This window comes from Gorilla gorilla, chromosome 14 (assembly GCF_029281585.2).
Source record: "Gorilla gorilla gorilla isolate KB3781 chromosome 14, NHGRI_mGorGor1-v2.1_pri, whole genome shotgun sequence".
Taxonomy (NCBI): domain Eukaryota; kingdom Metazoa; phylum Chordata; class Mammalia; order Primates; family Hominidae; genus Gorilla; species Gorilla gorilla.
This window is the reverse complement of record NC_073238.2, coordinates 123,378,063-123,404,513: the sequence shown is the minus strand read 5'-3', so window position 1 is coordinate 123,404,513 and position 26,451 is coordinate 123,378,063. Positions and strand designations below refer to the sequence as shown.

Genomic DNA, 26,451 nt, shown 5'->3' with positions numbered 1-26,451 from the left:
CTGTGAAGATAAGTTTCTCTAACTATACCACATAAATCACTTTTGCAGTATGATGTTGTCTATAAAAACATGGTCTCTCAACTCAGGAAGCCCTGAGGTAGCAGTTGCTTCTTCAAAGGCTGCATTGCTTCACCCACCAAGTGGGGTGCACGACCTACCTACTTTCAATAACATATGTACCTACTACATATGTTATTGAAAGGAGTAAGTCAAGGCATGTAAAGCTCAGAGAGTGCAGAACATACCTGCAAGGCACCAGATAATAACATCAGCAGTTACTTTTAATGGAAACACATTGTGGACTAATTAGTACGAAGCAATATTTGGGAGTGGCAATTCCAATAGGGGAATTCACATTCCTTCTTAAATTTACCCTATGTACTTCCTCTCTGATTTTTAAGTCACGAACTCACTCTATTTCTCTCTCTCTCTCTCCCTCAGACTTCCCTTTTCTTTCCTGTGGTGTAACTCAAATAGAGTTGAATTAACAGCCTTAAACGAAAATTTAGGACAGTTTTCCTTTTAGAGGGAAAAAGAGTTGTTGAACACATTTTAGATTGATGCAGCATATTAAAATGACAAATTACACACTACAATATCACCAACTCCCAGAAAAGAACAATAAAAACATCAAAGACACTAAATTTACACTGACAAAAAAATACATTTATAAAGCAAAAAAAATCCTGAATTACTTTTAAATGACATACTATAAACCTTAACATGAAAAAAACCACAGACATATTGTCCTTTGAAAAAGTATATTTGATTCTTTATACTCAGCCAGCCAATAAAAGTACTTGGAAATAAGAGATAAAATTTCATACAAATATACAATCTGCAAGTTTAAACAATAATTTAAATGGAAACTTTTTTCTTATGGCATTTTTTTTTTACTTTCTCAATTGCATAAACAAGTGCATTTGACTATTTCAATAGCTTAAAGATAAATAAAAATATCACCACTATGAAGTGAAAACTTTTTCTTATGTGCATTTTTGGGAGAAGTAATACATATGCTAGAGACGTTATACTGTTTCTAAAGAGATTACTTTCATTTGCAATCAAAATTTCTTAAATTGTAAGAAATTCATATTTTTCCCCTAGCACAGTGAGGTATATGAGTACTCACAAGGGTATTTCCAAGGTAGATGAGAAGCTCAAGGGAAGTAATATATGTATATCCATTATTTTATACTTGGGTCAGCTCCAAGTACCAAATAAATATGCCCTATTACAGATTAAATCTTCCTTTCCCTCAAAAATCATACGTAGAAGCCCTAACCCTCATGTGATGGTATTAGGAGTTGTAGCCTTTGGGAGGGAATTAGGTTCGATGAGTTTATGAAATGATGTCCCATGATAAGATTAGTGCTCTTAAAAGAAGAGAAATCAGAGCTTCCTCTTCACCATGTGAGGACACAGCAAGAAGGTGGCTGTCAGCAAGCCAGGTACCTTGATCTTGGACTTCCCTGTCTTCAGAACTGTGAGAAATAAATGTCTGCTGTGTAAGGCGTTTAGTCTATGATATTTTGATATAGCAGACTGAGCTGAACAGACACCCTCTAGAGCCAAGTATTTTAATTTTTACATTGCAATAATGCATTTGAAATTATAATAATTGTTACAAATTCAGACTCTTTCATTGAGTTCTAGGAGTCAACTATTTCTTCATCATTTGATGCTGAAGATGACCTTCACTATAGTCCATCACTTCTGCTTCCATTAGTAATGGAAACTATTCACTAAAAGAGATGAAATTATATAGGTTGCCTTGCTGAGGATATTTCCCTCCGATATCTTCAGAAATTTTTGTGTTATTTCTCTCACAAGGCATTAACAATATAGCATATAGGAAGGGTGTATACAGTTTGCTGTGTACACAGAGAAAGCATGCAAAACACATTGTGTGTGTGCACATGTGTATGTTTGTGTGTGGGTGATTATTTTTGTCTGCTTCCTGTTGTTCCTATCACTTTGAGCACCTTAACATAATCATTACACCATGCAAAATGTGAGACTTTTCTATCCAGTCCGTTCTCTTCTTTGCCATTCAAAAAAGAAACACACAAAAGAGCAATTTCTTAAATAAAATAAAACACAACTAAAAGTTAATCATGTATTAATTCAAATAAAAAATTACTCTCTGCTTCTTTTGAATTGAAAAATCAGATCTGACTGCTTGCTTAGATTTTATTGTCTTTATACCAATATTCATAATATAAACAAACTGCTATACATAATACACTTATCCATTTATTACACTTAAAAATACATGTTAAGAAAGCCTTGCCAGGCATCTGTGGTTATCAACAGATTTTAATTATGTAACAAATATTGACTGCCTATTGATAAGATTATATTATATTCCACCAAAATGGCATCCATATATACATGTGAAATAATTTCTGGGAAGATAAATTAAGGACAGATGTATTCTAAAAACTATAGGAAGTTTCAGGATGGGAAACTCTTCATGTCCTAAGAATAAGGACAAAGGAGCAGTGAGTCCATGCCGAACCATTACTGAAATTCTTGAATCACATTTGATCCTTCTTTGTAGTTCTTATTTTTTATATCTTTTTTTCTATAGGTCCCATTTAAAAATATACAGTATTTGCCTTGGTCCATTTGTTCTCCCATACTTGCATGTTCCCTTCTTTGCTTTACTTTCAGTTCATTTTCCACACCCTCACTGTTAGCCAAGGGCCATGGTTCTTTCATTGATTAGGATCAAAACCAGGAGGAGAATAACCACAGGTTCATACCACATCTGCCATTCTCTAGATCAGAAGTTCTCAGCTCTCTCTGCACTCCATAGTCTCCTAGGCACCATTAAAAACCATCCTGGCCCCGCATAAGACTCATTACATCAGCATCTTTATGGGCAGGTCCTAGACATGGAAATTAAAAAATAAAATCTTCCCAGGTGATTCCGTTATACAGCCAGGATTGAGAATGACTGCTAGAGGTGACCCCAGCTAAAGCCAAGCCCATCCAGTGGGCAGCTGAACTCATCACAGTATGCATGTGCACAGGTTTGCTCCATCAATTGCCTTCTCTTACTCTAGTGTCACCAGATTTTCCCTCTCACGTGAATTATTTTTATTTTATTTTTAATTTTACTTCAAGTTCTGGGATACATGTGCAGAAAGTGCACATTTGTTACATAGGTATACATATGCCATGGTGGTTTGCTGCACCTATCAACCCATCATCTAGGTTTTAAGCCCATGTACATTAGGTGTTTGTCCTAATGCTCTCCCTCCTGTTACCACCCATCCCCCGACAGGCCCCGGTGTGTGATGTTCCCCTCCCTGTGTCCGTGTGTTCTCATTGTTCAACTCCCACTTATGAGTGACAACATGTGGTGTTTGGTTTTCTGTTCCTGTGTTAGTTTGCTGAGAATGATGGTTTCCAGCTTTATCCATGTCCCTGCAAAGGACATGAACTCATTCTATTTTCTGGCTGCATAGTATTCCATGGTGTATATGTACCACATTTAATATCCAGAATCTACAAGGAACTTAAACAAATTTACAATAAAAAACAACCCCATCAACAAATGGGTGAGGGATATGAACAGACACTTCTCAATAGAAGACATTTATGTGGCCTACAAAGCTCATCATCACTGGTCATTAGAGAAATGCAAATGAATTATTTTTATCAGCACATACACTTGCTGTTAATTCTCCCATCATTAAAAAAAGCTCTTAATGTCTGTTCCCTCTTCAGCAATCTTTCCATTTCTCTCCTCTTTACAGAAGCCTCCTTTAAAGAGCTCTTTATACTTTCTGTGTCCATTCCTGTTTTCCTACTCTGTACAGAACCTAATCCATTAAAATTCTTGCTCCCAACAAGTCAAGAAAACTAATCACCTCCATACTCCTAAATGCAATGGTCAGTTCTCAGGCTTCCTCCTGCTTGATCAATAAAAATTTCTCCTCCTTGAAAACTCATCTTGGCTCCCAAGAAAGCACCCTCCCTCATTTTCATCCTCTCTTCCTGGTCATTCCTTGTGATTGGACCTCATTTCACTGAATTATTAATATTGGAATTCCTTGGGACTCAGTTCTTAGACTTCGTATCATTTTACCTAAACTCTTTCTCTACGTCACTTTAACCACTTTTGGGGTTTTCGGTATCATCTATATGCTCATGAGTTTTCAATTTACGTCTCCAGCCAGGATGCCACCCCATCTCATTCACAACTCCTAGAGGCACTCCTACTGTGGCTAATGGCATTTCATTCTTCTAGTTGTTGAGGCCCCAAAAGCTTGATGTTATCCTGGAATTCTCACTCCCTGTAGTAGGGAGCATTTTGGCTGTCCCGATTTCACCCTCTGGAGTTACACCTGCGGCTATGCAAGATGATATGGAGAAAGGGATGCATGGTTACTAGTGAGCTGCCTCTGGAACAGGAGATGAACCTGCATAGCCCAGGAGAGCCCAGTGTCATCACATAGGCCCCTAAAGGTGCAAGAGGGAGGCAGAAGATTCAGTCAGATACAAGGATGGACAAAGAAACAGGCAAACTGAAGAGTGAGAAGGAGCACTGTCCCTGCCCCATATCCATCACTGTTGATGTTGGAGATGGAGGAGGGGGCTCTGATCCAAGGAAAGCAGGCGGCCTCTGGAAGCTGGAATTGTTGAACCAGTGCTGATGACACCTTGTTTTCATCTCACCGAAGCCCATACCTCACCTCTGACCTACAGAACTGTAAGGTAATACTTATGCTGTTTGTCACTATTAAATTCGTGATTATTTGTTTTGGTAGCAATAGAAAATCAATACACTCCCTATAGCCAGGTAATCAGCATTTCCTGTCAGCTCTATCCTAAAAATAAATCCTAAAATTGACTATTTCTCACCACACCCTAGCTCCACTTGGGTCCAAGCCACCATCATCTCTTGCCTAGCTTGCCACCAGAAACTAGGTTGCATAGTTTCACACCTACAACATCTGCTTAGAAAGCATTAATTCAGATTGTATGACATGAATGTTTGGGGAAACGTAACTTATATCATAACTGTTTCTTGGCTTTTTAGTTAGTAATTTACTACTAGGAGTTTTCTTTTAACCCTAACCTAAACATAATGGTGCACTGTAGATATTTGGTACAAGAAATTTTAAAACATTTCCAATACATTAAAAGAAGTCTTTTTGAGACAGGGTCTTGCTCTGTTGCACAGATTGGAGTGAAGGTCACCATCATGGCTCATTATAGCCTTAATCCCCAGGCTCAAACAATCCTCTCACCTCAGCTCCTTGAGTAGCTGGGCATGAACCACCAGGTCCAGCTAATTTTAAAAAATATTTTGTAGAGATGGGGTCTTGCTATGTTGCCCAGGCTTGTCTCAAACTCCTGGCCTCAGGAGAGTCTTCCACCTATGCCTCCCAAAGTGTTGGGATTATAGGTATGAGCCACCATACCTGGCACCAATTATTTTTTGTGTTTTGTTACTTTTAAATCAAAATAGGGCTTAAATTTTAAGATCTGCTTTTTTATTTAAGTTTATTGTAACAACTACTGTGTGTTGAACAAGAACCAATCACTTTACTCTCTTTTGCTCAATGCTGCTGGAAGGTATGAGATGGGCAGGAGGGAGCAATGACCCTAATGGACATTCTCCCTACCTTCGACGTGCTCACAGACTCACAGAGGAGATGGCCATTCAATGAACAGCCATAGGTGAGAAGAGAATAATAAAATGAAAGGTCAGAGTGCTCCAGACAGCTTTCCAGAAAATATGATACAATGGCTGAATTTCAGTTCCTTCATGGGTAAAGTAAGTGGATCACACCAAATGTTTTTAGGTACTTTCCAGCTCAAAGATTCACTGTTACTGTCATTGCAGTTTAAGACAAAAAAAAAAAAAAAAAAAAAAAAAAAAACAGAAATTCTCAGAGTATTACAGTTTAACTAGAAAAAGCCCATACAAAACCATGAAAAAAATGACTTGAGTCTTCTTACCATGTATAACTATTATTGTATATAATGTGCTATAGGTTTTCTTAGCTATAGATCCACAATCCCCATTTGAAAGCCTTCAAAGCACATATGTTATTGAATTTATTATTTTTCCAACCTGAACAGGTTATAAACCATAAGTAGGTCAGTGAAAGTTTTGCCACTAAATGAGCTATCAAAATAACGGCTTCGGAGCTTTTTGGATTCCAAATTGTGAGTAATGAATTGTGAAGATGCTCATTTTAGATTCATCCAAATACTGATTTGAGAGCCAGTCAAGGTAAATTGATTTATATCTGTTTCTTTGAAGCCTTGTACAATTACAACAATTACATCCAGAGCTGGAATATTTATCTCACATTTGAACTTGGGAAAGTGGGTTCTATATAGGAAAACAGAAAAATTCACATACAAGAGTATATAAAAAGTGAAAAAATTTAACAGTCTTGTGAAGACAATTGAGATTTGCATTGGGTAATCTTAGAAAAACGTGATACCACAAGCCAAACAACTTTAAGGGAGAAAAGAAATTGACTCCTGAGAGTCGGGGAAAGTGACATTACTGCTGCATCTATCAAAGCATGAGCTAAGGATGAACAAATCCCATAGCCCCAAATCATCATCAGGAAAAACAATTCTCTGTAATTCCTGCACTCTGGGAGGCTGAGGCTGGAGGACTGCTCGAGCTCTGGAGTTGGAGACCAGCCTGGTCAACATAGTGGGACCCTGTCTCTATAAAAATTTTCTAAATAGAAAAAAAAATTCATTGATAAAAAGTTTCCCTAACAATTAGAATTAAACAATTGGAAAGGAACTCACTTGCTTTACTGATAGCTAATTCTTTAAAAAAAAAAATACAATCTCACCACAATTTTTACATTTTTTTATCTTACTAGGTGGTAGGACTTTTAATGATGTTCTTTGCAAAGAACATTTTTTTCTTGAAAAATACCAACAGTTAAAAGATAGTAGCCTCCAATATTTAAAAGGACTTTTCTGCCCCATCTCTCCATCAAAAAAACAACAAACCAACAAAAATCAATCATGAAAAATCACATCAGAAAACGGGTCCTTCTTTCTTATCATGTACCTTCTTTGTCATTGTGGTGGATAATCGCGTCCTGTAGCATGTCCGTGAGGTTGAAGTGAACTTTCGGATTCTTCGCATGCTTCAGCCTTTTCAGGAACCCTTCCTGCTTCTGAAAAGCCTTCTCGCGCTCATAGTAGGCTTTGATTTGCTCACAGCGCATGCGCTTCACTAGACGCTGCCGTTGGCCAAGGGGAAGGGACTCTAGCAAGCACTGGTCGATTTCCATCTCATGGGATCGAAAAACGTTACATAGCTGAAAGCAACCTGGAAGAAATGCAAGGGGAGCGTCACCAGACCTATTATTATAACCACTATAAGTGTGCACCACAGCACACTTGATTTTATATTGTCCATTGCACAGGTCATAAATGCAACAATTCTCCTTGCACTTGATATTGCAAATCCAAAGCCCTTTTTATAGATTGGGGAAAAATAGTTCTTGTGTTTCTCAAGATTCTGTGGTAATAAAACAAATGATGGAATTAGACATGCATATGTAGTTAAGCTCAACACAATTACTAACCATCCATCTCTTCCTGTTTCTTTCAATCCATCCCAAAAGCCTCCAGATTTCATCACTGTGTCAAGTTCCTTCTAATTGAGTAATACTAATTTTGCATGTTAAATGTTGGCATAAAATCATTCCAACTTTTTCAGAACAACCTAATAGATTTGCTTTTGCGTATCATGATGACTAATCATGACGCTGTTAATTTAAGGTAATAGAATATATATGCTGCCAAGTATAATGGCTGAAGCCTGTAATCCCAGTGATTTGAGAGGTTGAGACGGGAGGATCACTTGAAGCCAGGAGTTTAAGACTTGCCTGGGCAACAATAGGAAGACCCCCATCTCTCCAAAAATAAATAAATAACTAAATAATAAATAAACTTTTAAGTTAGCTAGGCATGGTGGCATGTGGCTGTAGTCCCGACTGCTTGGAGGCTGAGGTGGGGGATCCCATAAGCCCAGGAGTTTAAGGTTGCAGTGAGCTAGGATTGCACCACTGCACTCCAGTCTGGGCAACAGAGTGGGGAAAACAGGAGAATATATGTGCTATCAACTCCTTATATGATACAGTGGACATTTTTCATTAATTTATTGCTAAACTCTTTTTCTCATCATCAGTGACATTCATTTCCAAGAAACCTGTGGTTAAGTATAAAGACTGAGGGTTGGCACAGAGATATTTCTCAAAATTGTGGAGAGAATTTTGGCTGCTACGGTTCTTGTTTTATTTATATAGTGATTAACAAAGTGAATTCCCATTTCTGAAACTTAAAATATCCCCCTTGTTTCAAAAGGGTACTTCCTATAAACACCACTCAAAGCACCTGTAATGGAATTGTATAAACACTTATATTTACCACTAGGTTAAAATTTTACTATTGGCAGAAAATCAATGTTAAAGCATTAAAAATTCTAGAAGCTGGCTTGCAAACACAGATTCAGATGTGTTTATATATTCTTAAGCTATTTATGGTATCAGGTCTCAAGGAGGTTAAAGTAACTATGCAGGCACAAAATGTGGTTGATCATATGCCATATCCGAGAAGATTATATACTAAGGGTATAGTTCATCTTTGGAAAGATGCCCTGGTCCTTTGAAGGAACAACAAGTCATGACAACACTATTTCCACTTCTGTTTCTTGTGACACTTTCCAAGTCTTTATTCTCACAGCCGCCAGGTGCACCAGCATAAACATCCCTGTTTAGCATATAAAGAAAATCAAGTTGAGAGAGGTTGTGACTTGTCTAAGATTAAAGAGGCAATTAGACAAACAGAATAAAAAATGCTCCATAGAGAAGAAACAAACCAAAGCACCATGATTCTCTAATGCCAGGTATTGAATATATAAGTACTTTTACATAAGATGTAGGAAGAAAAAGAAGCCATGTTGGGGGATTTTGTGTTCATTTATTTGCATTTGACAGAAGCTATACGTTTTAGTATCATATGTTTTCATAAGACTCTTCATAAGTATTCATAAAAGTGATGTGAGAAATATCAACTAACTATACATAAAATATTCCCTGTCCAGTAACCTAAACGCAAATAGACAACAGTGGTTCTGAAACGATGACAAATTGCTCTGGAGTACACTTATTTGATAAAAGCTATGATCACTGCCAGAAACAGATTGTATGAGAAAGCTCATTAATAAAGAACCATAAATGTCTTCTGCTTTCACATCTGTGTAGAAAACTGCACAGGGCTTGATTGATTGACTTTGATACTTGTAACACTTTCACTTCTGTGACTTTTCTGGCTTGTCATTAGGTGCCCAGGGGATCAACAGGGCCACAAAAAAAAGCCTAAAGAATTAAAACAAATAACATCACAGAGTGCCATGTGTTGATTAGCCAGCAGTTGATGGCTGAGGATAATTGAATAAACACAGCAGTCCTCTAGTTTGTAACTCTTAAGAAGCATCTCTTGGTGAAATTTTCAATTAACTTTTAAGAAATCCACAGTGACAGATCATGATTCATTGAGTTATCCCTCACAGGCTGTCAAGAGGGAATGTAGAGGGTGGCTCTTATATTAATTTTCTTATTTTCCTTTATGATTTGGAAAACTCAAAGGCCATGATTGTTAAATTTTAAATCCATTCATGTCTCAAATCTTGATTTTTAATGTATTTTTGTTAAGTAATTCCCCATGTTTTGATCTAAAACATTAGTTTATAAATTGATTCTTTTGTAATCTGAAAATTTTTTTGGCATTTTGACTTTCTTTTAATCTAAGTCCAAGTGAGTCGGCTGTGTCATGTATGTATATGTCTATGAATCGATAAGATATATAATATGACCAGTTGATCTCAAAAAAAAAAAATAAAGAAAGAATCTATAAGATAACACAGGGATTCAGGGGATCATGGTGGACAGGAGGCAGGACTGGATTGCAGCTGTGGACAGAGTAGCATGTAGAGGCTTGCATTGTGAATTTTAGCTCCAGATTGACTTCAAGAAGAAACCAGCAATCCTGAGAGGACCCACAGATCCTCTGAAAGAAGTGGACTGCTCCTGCACGACCTGGGAGACACCTCAAATACTATGAGTGCCCCAACTGCAGAAGTGGGAAAGAGAGACCCTCCTCTCCCAGACACACACCCCCGCCGGAGAAGGTGAAGGTCTGTCTGTGGGAGAAGTTTCCAACTTTACCTGGGGCTGAGTCAAGTTAGACAGCTGAGCAAAATACATGGGTAGAGGAAGCAGCAGAAAGGCCCTGGGAGCTCACTGTGTCCCCAAGCAGTCCATTCCTGCCTGGCACCACAGGGATCCATTGGGAGGGTGGCCAGAGGGAGAAGGAATTCTCTAGCTGAACTTTGTAACATTTTTGAACAGGATGAGAAGCATCCTGGCCAGAACTCAGGGGAGGGTGTGAATCAGGCATGCAGACTTCACAGGCAGGGAAAGAACTAAAGCCCTTTTCTCTTGCAGCTGGAAGTTGGAAAGCCTCGGGCAAGTTTTCAAACCCATCTTGCCCTCCACCTGGGAACAGACTCAGGGCTGTTGGTGTGTGGGGCACAGTGGGAGTGAGATCGGCCCTTAGGTTTGCCTGGCCCGTGACTGCTGGCTTTCTCCCACTTCCCTGACAACCTGCATGACTCAACAGAGGCAGCCATAATCCTCCTAGGTAAACAACTCCAGTGACCTGGGAATCTCACCACCATCCCCCAAAGCAGCCACAGCAAGACCCAACCAAGGAGAGTCTAAGCTCAGTCACACCTAGCCTTGCTCCCACTTAATGGTCCTTCCCTATTCACCCTGGTAGTGGCAAACAAAGGGCATTAATCTTGGAAGTTCTAGGGTTCCGTCCACTGCCAGTCCCTCTCCACACTACTACAACTGAAGCTTTCTGGAAAATGCCACCTCCTGGCAGGAGGCCAACCAGCACAAAAATAGAACATTAAACCACCAAAGCTAAGGACACTTATGCAGTCCATTGCAGCCTTCACCACCTCCACCAGAACAGGTACTGGTATCCACGGCTGAGAGACACATAGATGATTTATGTAACAGGACTCTGTGCAGACAACCCCCAGTACCAGCCTGGAGCTGGGTAGACTCACTGGGTGGCTAGACCCAGAAGAGAGACAACAATCACTGCAGTTTGGCTCACAGGAAGTCACATCCATAGGAAAATGGGGAGAGTACTACATCAAAGGAACACCCCATAGGACAGAAGACTCTGAACAACAGCCTTCAGCCCTAGACCTTTCCTCTGACAGAGCCTACCCAAATGAGAAGGAACCAGAAAACCAACCCTGGTAATATGACAAAACAAGGCTCTTCAACATCCCAAAAAAATCACGTTAGTTCATCAGCAATAGATCCAAACCAAGATGAAGTCTCTGATTTACCTGAAAAAGAAATCAGAAGGATAGTTATTAAGCTAATCAGGGAGAGACCAGAGAAAGTCAAAGCCCAATGCAAGGAAATCCAAAAACTGATATGAGAAATGAAAGGGGAAATATTCATGAAAATAGAAAGCTTAAAGAAAAAACAATCGAAAATTTAGGAAACTTTGGACATGCTTTTAGAAATGCAAAATGCTCAGGAAAGTCTCAGCAATAGAAGTGAACAAGTAGAAGAAAGAAATTTAGAGCTTGAAGACAAAGTCTTCAAGTTAACTGAATCCAACAAAGACAAAGAAAACAGAATAAGAAAATATGAACAAAGCCTCCAAGAAGTCTGGGATTATGTCAAATGACCAAACCTAAGAACAATCAGTGTACCTGAGGAAGAAGAAAATTCTGAAAAACTGGAAAACATATATGGAGGAATAATTGATGAAAATTTCCCCAGCCTTGAGAGAGACCTAGACATCTAAATAGAAGAAGCACAAAGAGCACCTGGGAAATTCATCACAAAAAAGATCACCTAGGCACATTGTCATCAGGTTATCTAAAGTTAAGATGAAGTAAAGAATCTTAAGAGCTCTGAGACAGAAGCACCAGGTAACCTAAGAAAGAAAACCTATCAGATTAACAGAAGATTTCTCAGCAGAAACTCTACAAGCTACAAGGGCTTGGGGACCTATCTTCAGCCTCCTCAAGCAAAACAATTATCAGCCAAGAATTTTGTATCCAGAGAAACCAAGCATCATATATGAAGGAAGGATACAGTTGTTTTCAGACAAACAATGCTGAGAGAATTTGCCATAACCAAACCACCACTGTAAGAACTGCTAAAAGGAGATTTAAATCATGGAAACACATCAAAACAGGACCTCTTTAAAGCATAAAGCACACAGGATCCATAAAACAAAAATACAAGTTAAAAAGCAAAAACAGAAAACAAAACCAAAGTACACAGGCAACAACGAGCATGATGAAAGCAATGATACCTCACATTTCAAAATTAACATTGAATGTAAATGGCCTAATTGCTCCACTTAAAAGACACAGAAGTACAGAATGTAGAATAACTCACCAACCAGCTATCTGCTGCCTTCAAGAGACTCACCTAACACATAAGGACTCACATAAACTTAAAGTAAAGGGGTGGAAAAAGGCATTTCATGCAAATGGACACCAAAAGGAAGCAGGGGTGGCTATTCTTATATCCGAAAAAAACAAACTTTAAAGCAACAGTAGTTAAAGGAGACAAAGAGAGACATTATATAATGGTAAAAGGCCTTGTCCAACAGGAAAATATCACAATCCTAAACATATATGTACCTAACACTGGAGTTTCCAAATTTATAAAATAATTACTAATAGACCTAAGAAATTAAACAACAACACAATGATAGTGGGGGATTCCAATACTCCATTGACAGCACTAGACAGGTCATCAAGACAGAAAGTCAACAAAGAAACAATGGATTTAAACTATACGTTGGAACAAATGGACTTCTGACAGCTAAAGACTGGTCAACAGATACCCTTCCTCGTGGGGGTCACTCAAAATTCCCTTTTAACAAGGCAAATGTCCCCTGAAAAACACTTCAATTCCTATTGCTTGCTTTATTTTTCTCCTTAGTATTTATCACTCTTATACTTCTACAATAGCTACCTATCTAATTATTTATTTATTTTAGAGATGGGGTCTTGCTCTGTTGCCCAGGCTAGAGTGCAGTGGCATAATCATATCTCACTGCAGCTTCGAACTCCTGGCCTCAAGCGATTCTCCCACTTCAGCCTCCCAAGTAGCTGGGACTGCAGGCATTTACCACCACACTCGGCTCTCCTACAATATCAATTACTATCCTTCAACTGTACATTGTACTAATATCTATACTAATCGATTTCCTAAAATACAATTCTATATATTTTCTTATTGCTCTAGTAAGCCCCATAAAGGCAGGAACTTGGGCTGTTTCTTCCCCTGCTTACTTTCAGCCTCTGGAACAGGAGGTAGTCAATAGTTTTGCTGTTGTTGTTGAATGAAATTGCAGAACGGACAATTACGTTGATGGCAGAAATATCACACTCTTTATTAGGACCTAATCCAGCACTTAACACGTGGCAGATAAATGCTTAGTCCTGCTCTTACAGAAATGCAAGATGACACCGTGTTCCCATCTAACTGCTCTTCCTTACAGAATTATCTGGCCTGAGGCAGTGTCATGAAGCTCATCTTTGTAATGGATTTCTTATCTCCAGTGTTACATTTTTTTAGGGGGGCAAGGGAGGTGGCAGGGATTCTACATATATGGTTATCCTGCAATTCCAGATAAAAGTTTGCAGCCAGAAGCCCCTGCTCAGCGAATGCGTATCTCTGTAGGACTAAACTTGAAAGCCAGCAAATATCTGACATCTAGTCATATATCTATACCTAGACATCTAAATAGATGTGTGTGTGTATGTGTGTGTATATATATGTATTATACATGTATATAATATGATATATATGTATACTATCATATATATGATATATATATCATATATAGCATATATATATTATATATATATATACACACACACACATATATATACACACACGGTTTCCCTGCACCTTGGTTTGGAGGACCCTATGCACTGTGTCATGATGTCGAGACATTATGTTATAACTAACTAGAAATATAAAGAGTAAAGTGAAGAGGAAAACGAACTAAAAAAAAAAAGAATACGTAAATTTATTCTGCTGTACAACTACCAGAAATGCCCCATGTCATCTAGAATAAAAATCTTCCTGTGGCCACGGTACTCTCAGTGTTCAAGATTTTTAAGCAAATCTCTCTGTGATTGCTAAAGAGGCAAAACACTAAGAGCACAGAAAATTTGATCTAAGTACATTTATAGAAACTTGTAGACAATTTGCAGGAAACGTTCTTTTCCAAGAATTCATAGATGATTTATGATATTAACTGTCTCTTAGGCCATAAAGCAAAGCAAATCTCAATAAATTCTGAGGAACCAAAATTACACAGGCGTTTTCTTAACATAATTGAAAATGGAATATCAACTAAAGAAATGAAACCATACCTCCCCATATGTTCAGAAACTTACAAAGCCAATTCTACATAAAGCATGGTTCAGAGAAGAAAACATCACAGAAATAATACATTTTTAGAATTAACCATTGATGAAAGGAGATCCATCACAATTTTGTGGATAAAGCTAAAGCAATTCATAGAAATAAATTATTAACTTTAAATACATTTTAGAAAAGAATATAGTTTTAAAGTCAATAAGCGAAGTATCTGGCACATGAATTTAGAAAATACACACACACACACACACACAAAGTTGAAACAAAAAAAAGAAAGAAGAAAATAAAATGATGCTATTAATTAATAGAAATGAAACAAGAAAAGAGGAAAGGTGAAGAAAGACGTGAGAAATTGACAATTTCTAGAACGATATAACTTACAAAAAGTGACTCAAGAAGAAGTGGAAAATGAACCAATTTATGCAATCATTGTATAAATTAAATCAGTTTTTAAAAATCTATAGACCAGAAATAAAAACAAACAAACAAAATGACCCAAATGATTTAACCTGTCTTTAAGGCAGAGATAACCTGCATTTTCATCCAGTTCTTTCGTACAATAGAAAAAGAAGAAAATTACCTCAGTTCATTTTCTGAGACAAGCATAAGCTTGATACCAAAATGAGGCCATCCCAAAAAGGAGATTACAGGTCAATCTCTTGTATAAACACATGCAAATAGCCTACATGCATACATATTAGCAAAATGAACCCATGAATGTATAGTTTGTCAGCAGAATGAAAGGGTGGCTTATTTTAAAACATTAAATTGTGTTTAAAATTTAGAAAAAGAAGGCCCTTTATTGCTGCTTCTATTCTACCTCAAAATGAAGGTCTTAGCATAGAAAAAAATAGAAAAATAAATAAGGAGCATAAAATGTGGGTAGGAAGAGGAAAAAAATCAGTTATTATTGTAAATACTGTTAGCTACATAGAGAAACCAACACACCCTATGAGTCAGCTATTAGGAGTGATAGTCCGGAACTTTGCTGAATGCAAGTCAAAATACACACAGAAGAAGAGAGCTACATTTTCAAACCTAACAAAAGATGTTCCACCTTATTAACATATAGGAAAATGTAAGAAGATAAAAAAAATTGATTAAGTTTACAAATGTCATTACAATTAAAAAGCAAACTGGAAATATTTAATAAAATGTAGAATCATCTTTCCTACAACCAAGATACATATTTCTTCCACCTCTCGAAATATGCTGCAGATAAAATTAAACAAACACAAAATAATATAGCATTCATTAAAAAAATTACAGGTAATAAAAATAAACCTTTCATAACTTCTCCTCTATTTTTGGAGGATATAAATCTATTAGGTCACCTTCTCTCTTCGACATTTCCTAACTGTGGCTTTGGTAGAGGAATAGACACTTAGACCAATGGAACAGAACACAGAACAAAGCAAAAGCTCTACACAAACACAGCCACCTGATTGGTGACAGAGGTCCAAAGAGCTAGCCAATGGAGGGAGCAAATTCAGATTATGATTACAATTAAAATATTACAGCTATTGAGAAAAATAGTTTGGCAATTTCTTTAGCTACAGTATGTAGTAACATTTCTAGATGAAATTATGTGGTTCGTTAAGACCGTTCAAGATGATATTCAACATAGGAGGCCTGGAAACTTCACCTGCAGCAGGCATATGTGCCTTCTTAGGTGAGCCTCTTAGAGGGATGTGTGGTGGACACTGGCAGCCTGCTGTCTGGTGCTGAGTCAGCTGTCTCCATAGAGCACCAAGGAAGCGGGACAGTTAGGATGGAGTACCTGTTTTCACTGATTGCTTTTTCTTTAATTTGTGTACTGGATTTATTGGTTATTATTCACCCTTTATGAGTAGAACTCAAAAAGCTGAGAATGAAGCAGATTCTGGTGAAAGGTTCAGTATATTATGGGCATGAATGGAAATAAGCTGCTTATTGCCCTACCTTTTTTCCAAAAGGAAAATGAATCAACAGAAGGAAATAAAATAATTGTTGAAATATTTTCTGTAAAGGAAAACAAAATTGACTTTATCATTTATGAGTAAGAATGTATATTTATTTATCTGATGTGGATGAATTATGTTTCAATCACTTCTCCTTATATTTTCAATTTAGGAGATGCTTTATATCAAAGACCTCAGACATTTGGAATATGGAAGTGGGCGCTATTGATGTCCTGCCCAATGCCCTTTACCCATCCCCCGCTGACCTGGTATATTAGTCCATTTTCATGTTGCTGATAAAGACATACACAAGACTGAGAAGAAAAAGAGGTTTAATTGGACTTACAGTTCCTTACGGTTGGGGAGGCCTCAGAATCATGGCAGGAGGCAAAAGTCACTTCTTAACATGGCAGTGGCGAGAGAAAATGAGGAAGATGCAAAAATGGAAACCCCTGATAAAACCATCAGATCTCCTGAGATTAATCACTACCACGAGAGTAGTATGGGGGAAACTGCTCCCATGATTCAAATTATCTCCAACTGGTGCCTCCCACAACATGTGGGAGTTATGGGAGAACAATTCAAGATGAGATTTGGGTGGGGACACAGCCAAACCATATCATTCTTCCCCTAGCCCCTCCAAATCTCTTGTCCTCACATTTCAAAACAAATCACGCCTTCCCAACAATCCCCCAAAGTCTTAATTCATTTCAGCATTAACCCAAAGGTCCACAGTCCAAAGTCTCATCTGAAACAAGGCAAGTCCCTTCTGCCTATGAGCCTGTAAAATCGAAAGCAAGCTAGTTACTTCCTAGATACAATGCTGGTACAGGTATTGGGTAAATACAGCCATTCCAAATGAGAGAAACTGGCCAAAACAAAGGGGTTACAGAACCCATGCAAGTCTAAAATACAGTGGGGCAGTCACATTTTAAAGCTCCAAAATGATCTCCTTTGACTCCAGGTCTCACATCCAGGTCACATTGATGCAAGAGGTAGGTTCCCATAGTCTTGGGCAGCTCCACCCCTGTGGCTTTGCAGGGTATAGCCCCGGCTCCTGGCTGCTTTCATGGGCTGGCACTGAGTGCCTGCGACTTTTCCAGGTGTGTGGTGCAAGCTGTCGATGTATCTACCATTCCGGGGTCTGGAAGATGGTGGCTCTCTTCCCAAAGCTCCACTAGGCAGTGCCCCAGTGGAGGCTCTGACCCCACATTTCCCTTCCACACTGCCCTAGCCGAGGTCCTCCATGAGGGCCACACCCCTGCTGCAGACTTTTGCCTGGGCATCCAGGCATTTCCATACATCTTCTCAAATATAGGTGGAGGTTCCCAAACTCCAATTTTTGACTTCTGTGTACCTGCAGGCTCAATATCATGTGGAAGCTGCCAAGGTTTGTGGCTTGCACTCCCTGAAACCATGCGCCCAGCTGGACCTTGGCCCCTTTTAGCAATAGCTGGAGCGGCTGGGACGCAGGACACCAAGTCCCTAGGCTGCACACAACATGGGGACCCTGGGCCTGGCCCATGAAACCTCTGTTTTCTCCTATGCTTCTGGGTCTGTGAGGAGAGCGGCTATCATAAAGACCTATGACATGCCTTGGAGACATTTTCTCCATTGTCTTGGGGATTAACATTCGGCTGCTTGTTACTTATGCAAATTTCTGCAGTCAGCTTGAATTTCTTCTCAGAAAATGGGTTTTTCTTTTGTACGCATCATCAGGCTGCACATTTTCTGAACTCTTATGCTCTGTTTCCCTTTTAAAATGGAATGCTTTTAACAGCACCCAAGTCACCTCTTACATACTTTGCTGCTTAGAAATTTCTTCCACCAGATGGGCTAAATCATCTCTATCAAGTGCAAAGTTCCACAATTCTCTAGGGTAGGGGCAAAATGCCACCATTCTCCTTGCTAAAACGTAGCAAGAGTCACCTTTGCTCCAGTTCCCAACAAGTTTCTCATCTCCATCTGAGACCACCTCAGCCTGGACCTTATTGTTCATATCACTATCAGCATTTTTGTCAAAGCCATTCAACAAGTCTCTAGGAAGTTCCAAACTTTCCTACATTTTCCTGTTTTCTTCTGAGCCCTCCAAACTGTTCAAACCTCTGCCTGTTATGCAGTTCCAAAGTTACTTCCACATTTTCGGGTATGTTTTCAGCAATACCCCACTCTACTGATACCAGTTTACTCTATTAGTCAATTTTCGTGCTGCTTATAAAGATGTATCCAAGACTGGGAAGGAAAAGAGGTTTAATTGGACATACAATTCCACATGGCTGGGGAGGCCTCAGAATCATGGTGGAAGGCAAAAGGCACTTCTTACATGGAAGCAGCAAGAGAAAATGAGGAAGATGCAGAAACGCAAACCCCTGATAAAACCATCAGATCTCGTGAGACTTCCTAGCACGAGAACGGTATGGGGGAAACCGCCCCCGTGATTCAAATTATCTCCCACTGGGTCCCTCCCACAACATGTGGGAATTATGGGAATGCAATTCAAGATGAGAACTGGGTGGGAACACAGAGCCAAAGCATGTCACCTTGGTACTGGCTGGAAGGATTCACAGCTGTCCCCTCCTCTAGACAATTGCCCTGTCAGCCTCAGCCTCCCAGGGAGTGGAATACCCTAACCCCATCCCATAAGCCATAGTCACTGAGAGACCTACACAAGGATACAAAAACATGTCCCCTTGACTCAAGCAGAGACACTCCATGCTGTGATTTGTACCCTAAAGCAAAGTGGATTGGAATGATAATAGACTCTGCCAAAGACTACGCAGTTTTTCTGCTCTTTTCTGTTCTACGCCCTGCTTCCTTCACTCCCTTATGGGTTTTCTCTGTTGAGCTGTCTCAATACATAGGAATGTGCACCTGACTCTTCATTCTCTGCTTCTAGGGGACACAGTCTATATAAGAGTGTGTATATATATATATACATATATATGTATATATATGCATGTGTGTGATAAGCGTATATATCCTCTTCCATTTTCTAACAACATTCATGTTTTACACCGGGGGAAGAATATATTTTAATACATACAAATGTTATCAAAGATTGAACATACTAAATGATACCAGTTTTCAAAACTGAAAAATAATAATAAAAGAACAAAAATAACATACATGCAAAAAAATAAAATTGGACTTATTTTACATTATATACAAAATTAATTCAAAATGGATTGAAGACCTAAAATTGTAAAACTCTTAGAAAAAAACACAAGGAAAAAATCTTTATGACATTTATGACATTGGATTTGGCAATGAATTCTAGCTATGATACCAAAAGCACAGACAGAAAAAGCAAAAATAGACGAATGAGACTACAGCAAACTTGAAAACTTCTGTGCGTAAAAGTACATAAGCATCACAGTGAAAAGGCAACTTACAGAATGGGAGAAAATATTTACCCATATATACCTAATAGGAGATTAATATCTAGAACACATAAAGAACTCTTAGAACTCAGCAACAAAAAATCAAATAATCTGATTAAAAATGGGAAAAGGACTTGAATAGATATTTTTCCAAAGATGATATACAAATTCCCAACAAGCATATAAAGATATGCTCAACATCATTGATCATCAGAGAAATGCAAGTCAAAACCACAACAAGTTATGACCTCATATCTGAGAGAATAGCTACTATCAAAGAAACGGAAAATACAAAGCATTGGTGAGGATGTAGAGAAATTCTAACACTTGCTCACTGTTGGGATTGTAAAGTGGTGCAGCCATTGTGAAAAACAGTTTGGAGTATTCTCAAAAAATGAAAAATTGAACTATCATATGATCTGAGAATGCTACTTCTGGGTATACATCAAAATAATTGAAAGCAGGGTGTTGGAGAGATATTTGTATACCCACGTTCACAAAAGCTCTATTCAAAATTGCCAAGAAGTGGAAGCAGATGTCCAGAGATGAATGGATAAACAAAACATGGTATACATGTATAATGGAATATTATTTAGCCTACAGTGGAAGAGGTTCTTGTACATGCCACAACATGGATGGATACTGAAGACACTTTTTAAGTGAAATAAACTGATAACTGAAAGATAAATACGGTAGGATTCCACTTATATGAGGCTTCTAAAGAGGTCAAACTCAGAAGCAGAAAGTAGAATGATGGTTGCCAGGGACTGAGGGAAAATGAGAGTTGACGTTAATGGGTACAGAGCTTCAGAATGACAAAATGAAATGTTCAGGAAATCTGTTTCATAACAATGAGAATATACTTAACATTCCTGAACTGTACACTTCAAAATGGTTGCAATGGTACATTTTATGTTATGTGTTTTTACCACTGTAGGAGCATGAGAGAAAGTGAGAAGACACAAGCAGCTACATTATGGGGCTTTAAAAACATATATACATAGCTGAAGTATTTCACAAATAATGTCATCACAACTTATTGTTTACCCTATTTTACAAAAGTATTTGCTAGGAATTCTGAGAGGCTAAAAGATAGTTGCTCAGGAATTAGCATGCTTACATGCAGGTGCTGTAGACACACAGACACATTCACACACGCACACGCACACAAACGCGTGTGCACACACACACACACATTGGTATCTGTGCTCCTAATAACTCCTCCAGCAGAAGTTTTATTCTCAGAATCCATTGTTATAACACTCTTCCAAAGACTTTTTTTTTACTGCATATACAATGACAATGAAACAAAGGAACAATGTGGATTCTCAAAGACAAGAGTATAATCAATTTCAACCTACTCCCCCAGAGCCTAAAAAAAATAACCCCTCCTTAAGCACTGAAGTCTTTAAAATGTGCTGGATTTTACCATCCTTGTAATCAAGCTGCAGGTCTATATCCCTCTTTATAGAGCAATAAATAGTTGAAAGAAATTACATGTGTGCAACATATAGATGCTATGCCCTAAAATATTTGAGGATTTAGTTCTACACATAATCCTGCACTTAAACACTTCTCTGAAAGACAGAGAAATAAACCTAAATAATTTAAATTCTTCTCAAGAAAGTCAACAATATTTTTCATTTCACTAGTTTACAGCTATCTCTTAATTCTTTAAATTATGTATCAATAGGCCATTTCTTGTGTTTCCATCCAATTATTTGGGCATGTTTATCTGGTAAGAGAATGTAGTAAGTATTTTCTCTTTAAAATGGAAATAACACAAATACACATGACATAAAAATTAGTGTTTAATGTAAGGTATATTTACTTTTTGCACATCCATCTATGCTTTTTGACACTTACTATTTCCCTTACCATATTTCGTAAACAACAAGTGATTTGGTCATGATTAAAAGCTTTCGGTGGATATAGATTTACAGTCATAATTCTTTCTAGGGTTCGTTTCAGGGTAATAATAAAACTGAAGTTTCTCCTCATGATGTGATGTTTCTGCTTCATTATCCCAGTAGACCCAGCTGTCCAGTCAAACCTATGGCTGACAGAGTGTACTATGCCCTGCAGGTTGTGCCACAGACAGCTCCAAAGTCATATCCAAGTGCTAAGGCCCCAGCGCAAAGAGTGCTGCAGGGCACCCACCGGCCAGGTTCCCTGCAGAGACCAGCCAGCTACATCCAGGCTCTGGAGAGCCTGCTGATTTGAAGCCCTGCCCTGGGAACCAACTGCACAGTGTCAAATCTTCACTCAACCATTTATTGCTTGTGTGACTTTGGGCAGATTCCTTTTCCTCTCTGTGTCTCGTGTCTACCTCACAGGGATGATCCAATGATAAAATGCATGTGAAGCATCAGCCAAGGGTCTGGCACATCCCATCGTAGCTACTGACTTATCAGATGACAATTTCTCTAAAAAATCTGGCCCTTTAAGATCAGAACTGCCTCCTATGGCTGTTTCCAGATGCCTTCAGATGAAGCGTCATATGCTGCACACCAGAACCTGTCTTTTCCTAAACACCCCTGCCATTCTAAACACCATGCCTCCACTACTGAGCGTCTTCAAGATGTAAGAGCTCAAATTGTTGCTCTATTTCTTCCAAGAGACGATGATGCTTTGGAATTAAGACAGTCTCAGACAAGCTTGGATTCCTGGCACAAACAGGCTATATCCCAAAAGAGAAGTTCTCTTTGGTTTTATACTCAGTAAAATAAATTTAGATGCTCTACCCTAAATATACATTTTTGAACCCTCAAATGTTGAACGATCTTCTGCTCTGAATCCATATCTACATATTTCATCTTTAATCAACATCTTCAATTCCGGTTGGAAGAGACTCAGCTCACTGTTCCTGCCAGAAAGGTATTTAATAGGCAAATTCTCTGGTGCTCAGACAGTCTCAGACAGGATTCCCTCCTATAGAAACAGAAGCCCTTGCTGGCTCCATTCAGGCAGCTTCCTGGATGCCTTTAGTCTGAGTCTGAAGCAACATTGCAAAATGAACATTACACATTTTAGATACAAGACTAACGAGCATATACTTTATATTAATGATTTCTCTTAAATTTCTTTGTTTTTAATTTAAAAGTATGTATGTATGTGTGTAACTTAAATTTCATGATTGCAAGTAAAACTGAAAAAAATGCATGATTTTCATATGTCTTGACAATAATTTTATTTAAAATATTATTTTGATATAAAATATTAGCTATTTAATTTTTTGATATAGAACATTTTCAGTACTAAAAGGCCTGAGACAAAACTAAAGTTCACATTTAATATTAAATTTTGGCTTTACAATGCCTGTTTTATTTTTCTTTTCACTGTAAATACATTTGGGAAAAATAAGATGCTAAAATCTCTATTGTCATTTTTAGGTTTTACATATATTTTATAGTTTTTAATGATTTTCATTGCGCTTTTTATTAATTTCTAAGACACATTCAGAGGAAAGAAATTCTGCAAGGTCAATTTAAAAATCAATGCGAGAACACAGAAACCAATTCACAGATAAGTTTCTCTGTGTCCAACATAAGAACCCTCCTCATTGCAAGTCTTAATTATTGCATTAAACACCGTTGGCTTTATTCTCTCACCACTTCACTCTACTATGTAGACTTCAAAAACATGTTTGTTATTATACTAATTCATAATAATGGTATACAAATAATGGTATAGAAATGGTATAGAAATAGTCAATGGTTCTACCTTGCTTATTGAAGGTTAATACTAATTTGTATTCAAAATAAAGTCAGCTTTTTCCATATATCTTCCATCCTTATTCCTATTTTCCTGCTACTGCATTATACAGATTCTGCCATTTTCATTAACCATCTAGAGTGTTCCATTATTTTTTCTGTGAGCATCCTTCCCCTGGAGAATCACCTCATATCTGTCACTCCATGTGGTCCTGAAAGTTAGTAGAAACGTTGTCCAAGTCAACTGCCCATGGGACTGGAAATCTGAACTGGGCTGAGCCCACCATAGTGGCTCTGACACTGACAATCAATGACTGATTCCAGTGTAGGACCTGGCCCTAGTGGGACAATTCAGGATCTTTCCTTTGAGTTTGATAAATGGACACTGGAATTTTTTTTATTATACTTTAAGTTTTAGGGTACATGTGCACAACGTGCAGGTTAGTTACATACGTATACATGTGCCATATTGGTGTGCTGCACCCATTAACTCATCATTTAACATTAGGTATAGCTCCTAATGCTATCCCTCCCCCCTCCCCCCATCCCACAACAGGCCCTGGTGTGTGATGTTCCTCTTCCTGGGACACTGGAATATTTTTTTAATGCCCTCTCTGTTGTTTTAATATCAGCCCATGAGGATATAGCCATTTGCTGTCAAGGTCAATCTCTTCTGAGACAGAAAAAGAGAGAGAAAGAGATGCAGAGAGAGAGAGAGAGAGAGAATTAGAATGGAAAATATCAGTCAAATCCCCTGACCCCTGATCCAGCAATACGTGAAGCCACTGGCATTCAGACTTTCTGAGTATAAGGGCCATTTTGCAAATATAAAAGCCAATACATTCCCTTTTGTATTTAAACCATTATGAGTTGATTTCTGTCAGTGGCAACCAAGTGACTCATGTAATATAAAAATCCATAAAGATCGATTTCTTTGTGCCAAAGGACATATGTCTTTGGCATAACTAGTTCTGCCCTCTTTTGAATGTATAGCTTATTTCAACAAGTAGGACGAGAGTTTATATTTTGTATTATATAGAATATTTATTATATATTATTTATTTTTAAATAATACATTTTCTGATATCAGAAAGCTTCATATTTTGTGTTCAGTATGTGCTGTGCTTATAATGAGAACAATTCTCTTCAGTCAGTTGATTCTTCATAAACAAAGAATTCATTGAATGTCCTCTCTGCACTTGGCTGTGAACTAACACATAAAAAGGTAGAAGATAAAATCCCTGGTCATGAAGACATAGCCATGGGGTTGAGTGTGCACACATGTAAGAAAGAGCTGAGAGGCAGTGAAAATCAGTATTCAGTGCTTCTCCTCCTGGGATATGGAGACACCACTGACCATGCCCAGGGAATATTAAAGCCAGAAAAGGACCAGAGAGCATATTCCTGGATCATGAAAGTTAAGTTTAACCATCTTTGTCCCATTATGGCCCATTGAGCCCAATTCTTGCACTGTACTCTTTTTAATATCTGAATGTATCTGAAAAGTTGATGTAAAGCAGTTGGCTCACCACATAATTATGCTCTTATGATGAAAGGGAGACTTTAATCAGTATTCTTCCTTTCCCTCTGCCCTATAGACCATAAACTTCATGAATACAGGGGCCATCTCTGTTTTGGTTACAGTTGCATTTACAGAGCATATCAAGGGTCCTGTCATGTTAAAGGAACTCATTCATTCATTCATCTGCTAATGTATCCAATCATTCATTCATCTGCTAATGTATTCAATCATTCAAATCTATTATTCGGAATTTGCTATATGCAAAGCTTTGTATTTAGACATTTGATGGTTACAAGTTTAATAAGTTACTTTGCGTTGATACTGTTTACCAAGTAGGATAAAGAAGATAGTCACTGAAATACACCTATATCTAAAAAAGAGGAATGGATAAAGTGCTAAGTTAACTGATATATAAAGAGAATTTAGTACTTAGAGATTCTGTGCCTTTTGATCTGAAATATAATCACAGCTAAAAATTTTAAATTCAAAGATGAGAAAAAATTTCTCAATTTTAAGTTGAGAAAAAAATGGAAGAAAGGCAGAAGTTATAGGATAATTTCAAGCACTTATCAGTTTGGCAGAAGCAAAGATACATAAGGGTGAAAAGTTGAAAATAAGGCTAAAACAAGAATTGGAATCTCCACATTTCTGAGAGAGTAAAAATAGTTTCATCATTTTCAGTTCTGCCACAGGAACCATTAAAGATTTGCAAACGGCATTACAAAAAAATAGTGGAGTCCATCAAAAATCTGGAGGCTTCTAGAGCAGCTCATAGAGAGACATGGTAGGGAGCATCTTCCCGAAGCATATGCACTAATTCTGGGTGAAAGTTAGGAGAGTCTGAGTTCAAACAAAAAAAAAATGCAATGCCGGGGTAAGTGATAGGGATTATGAAGAGAAAGAACCTTTGAGAGATGGTGAATTGCCCTACTGGGTGACAAGGGAGAAAGTGGAGTCAGAAGGTAGAGAAAGAAAAGTCTCTGAACTTTCAAACTGCAGTGACAAGAATAAAGGTAAAACCATCAATCACAAGGGAAAATGCCATGGATTTAGAAGAGGTGCAAATATATGCATGCATATGACTGTGATACAAATGTATCAATTATCAATTCATATGTATCAGAGTACATATATATAGTGTTCGCTGACAATGCTTCAAGTAGGAAATGTTCATCAAGCAACTGGAATAGTTTACAGATATTAGCTGCATACAGTTTCTTTAAACTAGCTGTAAGTTTATATACACAAGCAGAAGTTTCATCCTATTATATATTTTAAAGCTGTAAAAATGAGAAAATATTGCAATATGTGATTTTCAAAGGGGTGCATTTAATTATTTCTAAATAACGTCAAAATTACCCATATTGTCTCTTTTTGACAGATTAG

The 26,451-nt window shown here is 37.9% G+C and overlaps 1 protein-coding gene across 1 annotated transcript in view; it reads right to left on the bottom strand.

The window, feature by feature from the left end:
- MYO16 (myosin XVI) overlaps positions 1 to 26,451 on the bottom strand; it is a 583,910-nt gene that overhangs the window by 540,390 nt on the left and 17,069 nt on the right. The window contains exon 2 of the mRNA XM_019039479.4: positions 7,067 to 7,330. Within this exon, the coding sequence (XP_018895024.4) occupies positions 7,067 to 7,330 (264 nt within the window). The remainder of the gene's footprint in view (positions 1 to 7,066; positions 7,331 to 26,451) is intronic.